This window comes from Mesoplodon bidens, assembly GCF_964165515.1.
Source record: "Mesoplodon bidens genome assembly, chromosome: 13".
Taxonomy (NCBI): domain Eukaryota; kingdom Metazoa; phylum Chordata; class Mammalia; order Artiodactyla; family Ziphiidae; genus Mesoplodon; species Mesoplodon bidens.
Genome location: NC_138169.1, coordinates 11818220 through 11830468, shown reverse-complemented (window position 1 = coordinate 11830468; position 12249 = coordinate 11818220). Strand labels below are relative to the sequence as shown.

The following is a 12249-nucleotide window of genomic DNA, read 5'->3' as shown; positions in this document are numbered from 1 at the left end:
GATGCTCCAGGGAGCCATTTGCTTCTTCAGAAAGTTCTCCTGGGTTTGGGTGCGTGGAAGGAAAGACGCACTCCATGTTTCTCATGAGAAAGCAAGCACGCTGTAGGTGTGGAACTAGGACAGAACTTAGAGCCTGAATAACCATCTGCCACTCTTCTGCCTCATATACCCCCCTTAGCTCTAGCTTATAAAGTCCCCAAGGAGCAGGAAAATAAACCCATTTTTCAGGCCAACAGTTTGCTTGGTACACGCTCATTTCCACCTTCACTCACTTTGCTCCGATCAATGAATGAGCCTCTTTCATTTACTTCTCTGAGGGCACATCCAGTCCAGGAACCAACCAGCAGGGCAGTCAAGGAAAGAACTCACAGAGCTTGTTCAGGGACATGCTGACCTCAAAAATCTCGTGGCCCAAGCCCTTCCTTTACCTTCTACTTATGCTGAAACACAGGCCCAGACAAGCTAAATAAGACTCCGTCCCTAAGAAACAGGGCCCTGCCCCCCACTCTGCCTCGCAAACAATCTATCAAAGGCATGAGCAGTTAAACAGTCCTGGGGTTCGGCCCGCAAACGCAGAACACTTATCTGCGGTACACTTCATCTCTGTAAGTATTCAGTCCTGCTTTGCTACGTGGCTCTGACCACACTCCGTGGTTTATCGAACTGGGGGAAAGAGTGATGATAAAGCTGGGACTCATTTCCATGAAAAATCCTATAGCCAACATACATGCAGCGGAACCTCTTTCTGTATTACATCTGTTCCCGAAAAGTTAAGTAAATCATAGTTTTGTCAATCGCATCATCGAAATACATTAAAGAATTTTAAGCAAGCTCACCTACAAAACTAGAAGGGAGAGACTGGGGCAAATGTGGGCTCCTTTGGCTCTGAAAGTCTATCATTCTAAAGCAGAGGCTGCAGGAGTGTGCCCGGGAGGGTAGTCTGTTCTGTACGTGAAGCCGTCTCCCACCTCCACCAGGCTCTCCCACCTCCACCAGGCTCGTCTGCCCACCTCTCGCCTAGGGATGTGTTCATGCTCGAGCAGCAGAGCTGACTTGTCTTGACAGAAACATACGGCCCCCAAAGCCAGAAATATTTACTATCTGGGCCTTTATAGAAAAAGTGCGCCGACCCCTGGTCTAAATGGCCAAACGTGGTCTGAAAATTTGTCGTTCGGACAGAACATCTGAAATGTGACACTGAATGCCTTTTCAATGAAGCCCGCCCAATCCACATCCGGCCCCAGCCAGGCCGACACACGCACTTCGAAGACCTGCCCAGCCCTGACTCGGGGGCCTTAGTTGGCCACCCAGGGGAGAAGCACAGAAAAGGCAAGCTATGCGGAGAGCTCTGTAGGCCAGCTCAGAACCTCCAAAGTTACCTTTCTTTTTTTTTTTTTAATATAAAATCCTGATTTCTGTATTTGAATTAAGGGATACATCTGTAGCTACTTTATTCCATAAGGAATTAAGGCTCATTGACATAGTAATTTATTTTACTATCATAAATTTAACATGTTAGGGGTAGAGATAACTTTCCTGGGGTCACAAAATCGGGGGCAGAATGGGAACCAGTAGTCAGGTCTTGGGTGTCCTAGTCTAGTGTTCAGCACATGCCCTGGACTTCAGAGTCTGCAATGAATTCAAGGGATGAGCTACATGGGAGGTAGCAGACACAACTGTGGGAGGGGGCCGCTTGGGGCCAGGGACAGTCATTAGGAGAATTTAACTTCATCAAAATTGAATTTTCAGGGCTTCCCTGGTGGCGCAGTGGTTGAGAGTCCGCCTGCCGATGCAGGGGACACGGGTTCGTGCCCCGGTCTGGGAAGATCCCACATGCCGCAGAGCGGCTAGGCCCGTGAGCCATGGCTGCTGAGCCTGCGCGTCCGGAGCCTGTGCTCTGCAAGGGGAGAGGCCACAACAGTGAGAGGCCCGCCTACCGCAAAAAAAAAAAAAAAAAAAAAATTGAATTTTCAGAAAATTTTATTTCTAAAAGTAGTAGCACATTTACCTAGTTATTATCAATTATTTGCTCAATATCAAAAGCACTACATTATATGATTTTTTAAATGTGTAACAATCCTAACAAGAATATAAAGGCCCCAGATTTCCCCTTTTAAAGGACTTTTAAAATAACAATTATTTTAAATTATAAAATTAATAGTGAAACATGGGGAAATTTTGGAAATGAGAAAACTATAAAAATTACCCAGATCCTAATACCACTCTAACCACAGTAAACACTGTACGATGAATTTTTAATTTATGTGTACATTCACATGTTATTCAAAAACAAATTTGGGATCATACTGCAAATACAGTTTCATAGCTTGCTTTCATAGCTTGTTTTTTTAGTAAGCCTTGTACTGTAAGCATTTCCTCAAGTTATTATTCTTCAAAATGTGTGATATTTCCCTAAAACAAGTAACTGCTCATTTAACATATTAAACAATATTTCCCTCATTATATTAAACAAAAGATACACATAAAGGGTTAATGCTCAAATTTACATTTTCCCTAATATTGGAAAGATATATTTATGTATAGTAATATATATATTTGAATACAAGAGTGATTTTCAAGGAAGTAAAAGATTTCCCACTTTATCCTTTTTAAAAAATGCTTTTTCAGACTATAAATCTACATCAGATTTAAGTCTGGATATGAAGTTGAGTCCCTTGTATTTAGACTGGGGGAATCAATAAATAATGATCTTGTCATTACCATTAAACTGAGTATAGAACTGAAAATTGTGATAAAAAAACAAAAACAAAAAACACACACAACAATCTTTGATGGCTACAAAAATATACAGCAATGCCACAATTTCCTTAAGCATTCTCTCATCACCAGATTTTAAGCTATTTCTGATTTTTAACTATCATATGATTAATTTCATGTTGAAAATCAGTGTATGTAAATGGGTGACCTCCCATTTGCAGCAACATGGATGGACCTAGAGATTGTCATACTAAGTGAAGTAAGTCAGACAGTGAAAGACAAATATCATGTGGTATCACTTATATGTGGAATATAAAAAAATGGTACAAATGAACTTATCTACAAAACAGATATAGAGTCATAGACGTAGAACACAATCTTACGGTTACCGGGGGGAAGTGGCGGGAGGAATAAATTGGGAGATTGGGATCGACATATACACATTACTATATATAAAATAGATAACTAATAAGGACCTACTGTATAGCACAGGGAACTCTACTCAATATTCTGTCATGACCTATGTGGGAAAAGAATCTAAAAGAGAGTGGATATATGTATATGTATAATTGATTCATTTTGCTGTACAGCAGAAAATAACAACATTGTAAATCAACTATACTCCAATAAAAATTGTAAAATAAATAAATAAATAAATAGACGACCCCATTTCTGAGATTCCTAATCGCAGGAAGAACAGTTTTAAGGTCCTCGAAATGGCCTTCCTTCCAGCAAGTGCATAAATTTATACTCCTCAACCCCAGCAGTGTGCAGACTACCCATCTCAGCAAATTTTCGTCAGCGTTCCCTATTATCAAGGCAACAAGTTTCAGACTGAACTTACAAAAAACTTAAATCTAACGTGCTACTTGTAAGAAATGCTTAAAGCAAAACAAATGAGACCCTCATGGGCAGGGGCCATATTTGATTTATTTCAGGATTCTCAGCCCCTGGCTCTGGGTCAGGCAAGGAAGACTGCAACAACTGTTGGCTGAGTAAATAAATACAGACGTAGAGTTGCCCTGTGACAAATGAAAAAACTACTGATGCTGGGCCATCTGACTGGGAGCTCACAGCATTCAGATACTGGGACTTGTCCAGCCCAGAGAAAGAAAAGCTAGTTAATATCAGGAACTGAACTTGGCTGATAATAAAAAAGGCAACTAGCCAATTTTAAAATGGACCAAGGATCTGAATAGACATTTCTCCAAAGAAGACATGAAAAGGGCCAATAAGCACATGAAAAGGTGGGCAAGATCAGTAGCCAGCAAGGAAATGCAAATCAAAACCACAATGAGATGCCACTTTGCTCCCACTAGGATGGCTATACTATAATCAAAAAGACAGTCGAGGGCTTCCCTGGTGGCGCAGTGGTTGAGAGTCCGCCTGCCGATGCAGGGGACGCGGGTTCGTGCCCCAGTCCGGGAAGATCCCACATGCCGCGGAGCGGCTGGGCCCGTGAGCCATGGCCGCTGAGCCTGCGCGTCTGGAGCCTGTGCTCCGCAACGGGAGAGGCCACAGCAGTGAGAGGCCCGCGTACCGCAAAAAAAAAAAAAAAAAAAAAAAAAAAAAAGACAGTCGATAACAAGTGTTGGTGAGGATGTGGAAAATTTGGAAATCTCCAACATTGCTGGTGGGATTGTAAAATGGTGCAGCCACTTTGAAAAACAGTCTGACAGTTCCTCAACCAGTTAAACATATACAAAAACATATATCCACACAAAAACTTGACATGTGTTCACAGAAGCATTATCTAAAGAAGCCAAAAAGTGAAAACAACCTGAATGTTCACCAGTGGATACACTTATAAACAAAATGTGGTGTCTCCATAAAATGGAACATTATTTGGCAGTAAAGGGAAATGAAGTCATGAAGCATGCTACAACATGGATAACCATGAAAACAGTATCCTAAGTGAAAGAAGCCAGTCAACTGACTACATAGTGTATGATTCGATTTGTATGAAATGTCTAGAAGAGGCAAATCTATAAAGACAGAAAGTAGATTAGAGGCTGCTCAGGGCTGGAGAGCAGAGGGGGATTAGAGGGTTTCTTTTTGGGGTGACAAAAATGTTGTAAGATTGATCATGGTGATGGATGCACAACTCTGTGAATGTTCTCAAGTCACTTAGCTGTATACTTTATTTTTTGTGTGAAAGACAAGTTTATTTGCCTCCAAAGGACTCAGGTAATTTAGAGAAATTTAAAATACAGTTAGTTAGTAAGGGGGAATCATCCCTAATCAGCAGCTGCCGAATAATCAAGCCTAACTACCCAGTTGGGCCTCTAGCTGTACACTTTAAATGGGCAAATTGTATGGCATATAAATTATATCTCAGAAACAATAAATGCTGGAGAGGGTGTGGAGAAAAGGGAACACTCTTGCACTGCTGGTGGGAATGTGAATTGGTACAGCCACTATGGAGAACAGTATGGAGGTTCCTTAAAAAACTAAAAATAGAACTACCATATGACCCAGCAATCCCACTACTAGGCATATACCCTGAGAAAACCGTAATTCAAAAAGAGACATGTACCAAAATGTTCATTGCAGCTCTATTCACAATAGCCCGGAGCTGGAAACAACCTAAGTGTCCATCATCGGATGAATGGATAAAGAAGATGTGGCACATACATACAATGGAATATTACTCAGCCATAAAAAGAAACGAAACTGAGCTATTTGTAATGAGGTGGATAGACCTAGAGTCTGTCATACAGAGTGAAGTAAGTCAGAAAGAGAAAGACAAATACTGTATGCTAACACATATATATGGAATTTTTAAAAAATGTCATGAAGAACCTAGGGGTAAAACGGGAATAAAGACACAGACCTACTTGAGAATGGACTTGTGGATATGGGGAGGGGGAAGGGTAAGCTGTGACAAAGCGAAAGAGAGGCATGGACATATATACACTACCAAACGTAAGGTAGACAGATAGTGGGAAGCAGCCGCAGAGCACAGGGAGATCAGCTCGGTGCTTTGTGACCGCCTGGAGGGGTGGGATGGGGAGGGTGGGAGGGAGGGAGATGCATGAGGGAAGGGATGTGGGAACAGATGTATATGTATGACTGATTCACTTTGTTATAAAGCAGAAACTAATAAAAAAAAACTGAAAAAAAAAGAGAAGAAAATCCCTTAAGGGGTCATATGGAAAAAAAAATTATATCTCAGTAAAGCTGTTAAAAAAAAAAACTTGGGGCTAACATAATCTCGATGCAGTTAATTTTCACAGGTACAGAATGTGGGACCCTGGAAACCTCACTGATCAATTCCTGAACTGTTTTGGCCACCTTCCCTCTCCTGCTCTCGGGCAGGGAGTCATCTGGGAGAGCGCTCAGTTCCCCAGGACTCCCTCATTCCCTTGGGAGTGAAAGAACTTACAATTGCTCCTCCAGCGGCCAGGGGATCAGCTTGACAATGCAGTGTCCTTGAGACCAGGCGAACCAGGAACCATCCGGAGAGAAGGCAACGCTCCACGTTTCACAGCTTGACTTCCAATCAAACTGATGGGGGCGCCCGGGCTTGAGTTCGGCCAGCAGCAGTGGCTCCTCTGGGGCAGGAGACAGCATGCTTCAAACAAGCACCCTCACCTCGAGGGAAAGGGCAGAACCGGGCCCCTGACCACCTTGCTGACTCAGAAACTGGAAAGCCACTGAGGTCTCCCCATGGCAAAAAGTGACAGTCCGGATTCTGGGAGGGAGTTGTCATTTAAATGACCTGAGACAATAACAGTAGCCACAGGCTGAATTCCAGTGGGGTTACTCAGTTCTGGCACTCCTGACTTCTGGTTAACCGTGACTCAGAGTAACCTTTGTAAGAGTGAACCCAGTGAAGGGAGGCCTCATTTTCCTATGAAAGCCCGAAGAGGAAGAAAGGAGACAGGCCAGGCAAGGATCAGACGGTGCTGATCAGGAATCCTTCAGATGCACTTAAGGTCTCTCCAAAAGAACCTGCTACTGGGAAACAGGTGAAAGAAGGAATATCTGAAACTCACAGGCTCCCTCTCACTCCCCATCCTCCCCCATCATCAAGGCTAAAATGTTCAGCACTGGCCCTGCTTCCTGTCACTCAGACTTCTTGATCTGGCCTCCCACTTCCATCTCCTCTCTGTTCTGGCCTAAACCTTCCTCCCATCTTGGCCCCATCTTTTACAAGACTCTCCTGATGCATTTTCTCCTGCCCCCAGGGACCCTGCTGAAGCTGAAACTCACATCACATCACGACATTTCTTTCAAATACATTCCAAAGCTCCCACCTGCCTACCAGATAAAGGCAGCTGAGACCCGGCCTCCCAACCCACCCCACCGGCCCCAGCCTTCCCTTTCCGGTTGTCTCCCTGCACGCCACACGCCGGCCACACACACACCTCCCTGTCGTGCCCCAAGTAGCTCATCTGAGTTCACACCTAGACTCATTTTCTGCTTATGAGAATCCCACTGAGATTGGCAACGCAGAAGCATACCCAGATCTCACACTATCAAAGCGGAAGGAAGTCCCACTCTCCTTATTTCTTTCTCTCCTGTAGTGACAAGTTTCCCTCTGCCCCAACACCACCCCCAGCTGGGAATTTACGCAGCCGCCTTCAAACACCAAGACGATTCAATCCTTGTTTCTTTTGGGGGGGGGCGGGGGGGGCTGGACTGGTGCTTCTTCATCGACCTGAAGGGCAGTCCCCAGTTCAAGGCTCTCCTCCAGCGGAAGATTCTCAATGGCTGACAAAGCTTGTAAGTTCATGGCCTTCAGAACTGATTTTTTGATCACTATGATTGCGTTACATACGAATATAAAAACTGGCTTCCATCCTGAATGAGGTCACTGTCTGATGTGTATGTTCCACTTTAGCAGTTTTGAGACTTTGACCTTTTTATAGCTGTTACTAGATAGATACTAATTTAAACAGCCCCTATTTCGTATATTTTAGGACACATCTTTATAAGTCTTCTCAGTTTGACCTTGTTAAAATCAGGATGTGTCAAGCGATGACTTTTCATAGTTAAATAGGCAGTATTTTTTTCAGTGACACATACTGGCAATACAATCCATGATATCCTGGATTCAATGAAACAGACGGTAGACATGCATATATGTATATAATATTTATACGTATATATTTTTTATGACATATGCATTATAGGAAAATACATGGGTATATCTTGTTTCATGAAATAAATGTATGGCTGAAAATTCTGTCTTTAAATAGAATTTTAATAAATCATATTAAGCCTTTATGGCTTTGTTATTTAAAGAAAATTTAAGGAAGTTTCCTTTGTAAAGAGAATATTCATTCCCTGAGGTTCTATGCTTAAATCTAGGTTTTAATATATCAGATCTGTCTAAATTGGCATTTGTATACGCCCAGGTAATTCCTCCTAGAAATCTGTATGTGTTTGCACAGGCGATCCTTTCACTTACACAGTTACTTGTGTATCTGAGCATAGTCCTCTGGATGTGAATATCTGCACGGTAAGAAGTTACTTTACACTGTAAATCCAAAACAAGACTCAGTGTTACGTGGCAACCCCGTGGCGTTTATTCCCATTATTTCTAGATATCTTCTCAAGGTAAAAGAGCCTTATTCTGTTAATGCCTCCTCATGGGGTCCAGTGGTTCTCAGCCGGGGGCACTTTTGCCCCCTAGGGACATGTGGCAATGTCTGGACACATTTTGGTTGTTGTAACCAGAGGCGGTGCTACTGGCATCTAATGGGTGGAGGCCAGGGATGCTGCTCAACACCCTACAGTGCACAGGACGGCCCCTACAATGAAGAATTATTTTGCTCAAAATGTCAGTGGTGCTGAGGTTGAGAAGCCAGATGGAGTCAAATATTAAACGACATGGACTGATCTGGAGGTACATTTTCTTCACCTGACTTCATTCCATTCTGGTAATATTCACACTTGGTTCGTTCCCTCCACAATACGCACGTTATCCATCCTTTCAACACCATGGAGGCTCCACACAATATGAAAAGGGGCCACCCCTGACTTCTCTCTTTTCTTTACCTCCCAAACCAAATCCATTAACTAGTTCTACTGCATCTGCTTCCAAAAGACTTGCCAAACCTAACTCCCCTCCATCTCATGGCTGCCATTCTAACCTATGCAACATCGTCTCACCAACATTGGCTCATATATGCAACATCATCTCTCACTAAGCGGCCTCCTAGCTCCCTCTGCTAGGAGACTGCTCTCCTAGCTCCCCCTCTGGCCCCCAACCACCCATTCTCCTCACCTTTCAGAGTGATCAGTTTTGATCACTCTTAGAATAAAATCCTCACCCTGCCCTAGAAGTCCTGCACACTGGCCTTCTCTCACCCCTTGACTATCCTCAATTAGTTCTGACCTCAGGGCCTTTGCACCAGCTATTCTCTTAGACTGGAATGCCTGCATGCCTGGCACCTTCTCTTCATCCAGGTCTTGGCTCAAATGACAACTCCTTAGAGAGCCCTGCTCTGATCCCAAGTCAACGTCCTTCATAACTCCTCACTTTATTTTCTTTACGGCACAATCACCATTATGATTATTATCCGTCTCCCTCCAATTAGGACATCAATGCCACCGACAGAGCAGGGACCTTGTATGTTTATCCCCAGTGCCTAGCAGAGTTCCTGGCAGAGAGCAGGCACTCAGTAAATATTTGTGGAATAAATATACATGGTATCTCTCTATAATATAAATGAAATGAAGCCCCTTAGACTATTATGATGCCTTTGCCAAACATTTTACATGAAATGCTTCTTAAACATAAGCCATACCCAGATTTCACACTCTATTTCTGTGATTTGGGGATTTAATCTCTTGCTATTTCAAGCTCAAGAATCCAAGGACTAAAATAAGAAAAAAAAGAAGGAACTACGGAGCTTCTGAAGAGGAGGCTGGGCCCAAACTAAACTTGGCTGCTGGAAAAGAAAGCCATAATTAGTCCAGAACTTTAAAAAGAAAAAACCAGAGGCAGGAGGATCCAGCTTCATCTGGGACTGTACCTGCCCTGGCCCTTCTTGCTGAAAAGGCCTATGGATCCGAGTTTTCTACTTAAACACTGGGATGTGTTTGGATAATCAGGCAGAGTGGAAAGACATTTACCATGGGCCTCTTCTGTGAAAGGAGATTTGCCTGAACACAGAGAGAGAGAAGCTATGAATGACTCTGGCCAGCAGGAAGCTTGTTGATTTGTCCTGCCTTGAGATCTCTCCATGAGATGTTCCATCCGTTCAGAAAACTCTGCCTGGCTGGCCCCAGATCCTTGCCCAGCTGCTCTGCCTACCCTTCAGGCCTCAGTGCTGGTGTCACCTTCTCAGAGACCTTCCTGGCCTCACTATCCAAAGTGGCCCAGTCACTTTCTTTTCACTCCACTGAATTTTCTTTATCACTCACACAACTTCTCTTGGTTGTTTACTTCTTTTTATGTAACTGTTGTTTCTCTCTTCCCCACCCTCATTCCGAACTGTTCACTGCTATTGGGCTGTGCTGTCCAATACAGTAACTGCTAGCCACACGTGGCTACTGACCTTCTGAAATGTGGTAAGTCCCAATTACGATGGGCCATTTAGGTACATGATACACACTTTACTTCAAAGACGGTACAAAAGCAAAAATCTAAAAATTTTCAATAATTATTCATGATTACATGTTATAATGATAATATTTTAGATATGCGGGATTAACAAAGATATAATTTTAAAATTACTTTCACCTGTTTCACTTTTTTTTTTTTAATGCTACTAGAACATTTCAAATTGCATATGTGGCTCGCGTTATATTTCTATTGGCCGGTGCTGGCCTAGAGAGTGCCTGGCCCATAGTAGACACTCAATAAATATTTGAATGAATAAATACATTCTAACCACTACTCTGAAGATATCTACTGCTGTCCATTACAATTAGTCCCATTACAATGGTCTTTATTCAGTTTCAAAAGAATAAAACTCTGGCCTTTTTTTTTTTTTTTAACGGTAGCTTGGCAGCTCTCAACAGCTCAGCCCACACCCCAAAACACAGTCGTCAATCATTAGGAAAAACCCAGAACTGGAAGCAGATTCCTGCTAAAAAGGGAGGCTAGCTCCAGATCGCTTTCAGATATAAACTAAAAGGAGTCAATGGAATAGACAGCGGAAGCTATAAAAAGATTCACGTAAGATTTCAGGCAAACAGTAGGGGCCATTTAACAACAGTTCTATGGGTAACAAATTCACCAAAGAGAAAGCCCTTATCTAGATGGGAAGGCAGAGAGAGCTACCTCTACACCTGGTACTGAATGCCTTACTCCAGCATACAAAGAAATGTCATTTCCAAAATTAAAAAGTTACACCACCCCAGGGAAAACCCTGATTTCAACCCACCCACCCACAATCCCTGCTCCATCAAAGAAGCCAGGGAAACACAAAAACATCCACGATCAGAATCCTCCAGACCAGAATGAAGCTTGAACTTCACTGGAAGAATACAAAGAGGTTCTGGAACAAATTCTGAGCCTAGGCCTTGACCCCTTCTGAGAAATTTCCCCGAAGGAAACCGCCTTTAAGCATGGAAGTATATTCAAGAGTTGGGACTCCCAGAATACATCACAAGCCCACCCCAAATTTCTATTAGTGGGGTTTAGGGGCAAAGTGGTTGGAAAGAAGAAGCCTGAAGGACGTATCTTGAGGTCTGGCCTTTGCATAACAAGCACACCATTCCCACTGAGGCTGCATGGTCATTTGGGCTGACCCTCCAAGTGCTTCCAATATTCTCCGACTTCCACACCGTTTTCTGATGACAGCTGTTAACAAGGAGAGAGGCAAGTACCTCACTCATCGGTGTATCCTAAACTTGTCCCCTCATCCATGTCACCAGGGATCGGCAGCCCGGGTCTACAAATCAGTCTCTATTGGGAGAGGCTTGGAATATGTTTTTTCAATAGGGATTCCAGACCCCATTTTCACGCACAGACAAGTTTGGGAAGCTCCCAACCACCCGCTGAGGCAGATACTATTATTAGCCCATTTTGCAGCTACAAAACAGACTTGGGTTAAGCGGTTCGTCCACGATCACAGCCTGTAAGGAGCAGAGCGGACTCCCACCCAGACCTCAAGTGCAGCACCTGGGCACCCACCCTCTCGGGTATCACCATCCCCCCGCCCGAGGGCCTGGCGCCCGTCGCGTTCCACCCGGGCGGAGGTGTCGGGCCCCGGGCGCCCCGGAATGTCCCGGGGATGGGGATCCCTGCCGCGCAGAGGCCCGTCCTCCCCGGGTCCCGTCGGCGGCGCGAGACGGGGTGGCGGCCGCTGACAGCGAAAGCGAAACAAAGCTGGTCGCCCGGGGCGCACCCTGCCGCCAGCCGACGCGGACAGCCCAGGCGGGGCGCCCCCACCGTCCCCATCCCCCGCCCCGGCCGAGCCCGCGCCCCACCCCCCAGGGAACGGGCCCGGCCCCGCCGGCGGGGATCGCGCGCCACGGCCCCACTCACCTCCGGCCTCCATGGAGGACGCGCACGGCCCCGCGGCAGGCGGCGGGCGCCTCAGCCCCCCGGGCCGCCGGCCCTCATGCCGC

At 44.7% G+C, this 12249-nt stretch overlaps 1 protein-coding gene across 2 annotated transcripts in view; it reads right to left on the bottom strand.

Annotated features, from left to right (window-relative positions):
- The window catches only part of WSB2 (WD repeat and SOCS box containing 2), a 20004-nt gene extending 7755 nt beyond the window's left edge, over window positions 1–12249 (bottom strand). The window contains exons 1-2 of one of the 2 annotated variants that reach the window (XM_081253408.1): window positions 12167–12249; window positions 6104–6272 (exon numbers count right to left, since the gene is read on the bottom strand). In XM_081253408.1, the coding sequence (XP_081109534.1) occupies window positions 6104–6272; window positions 12167–12179 (182 nt within the window). In that variant the 5' untranslated portion in view covers window positions 12180–12249. Of the gene's footprint in view, window positions 1–6103; window positions 6307–12166 lie in introns of those variants that run through there. The other variant, XM_081253407.1, reaches the window with a different exon arrangement.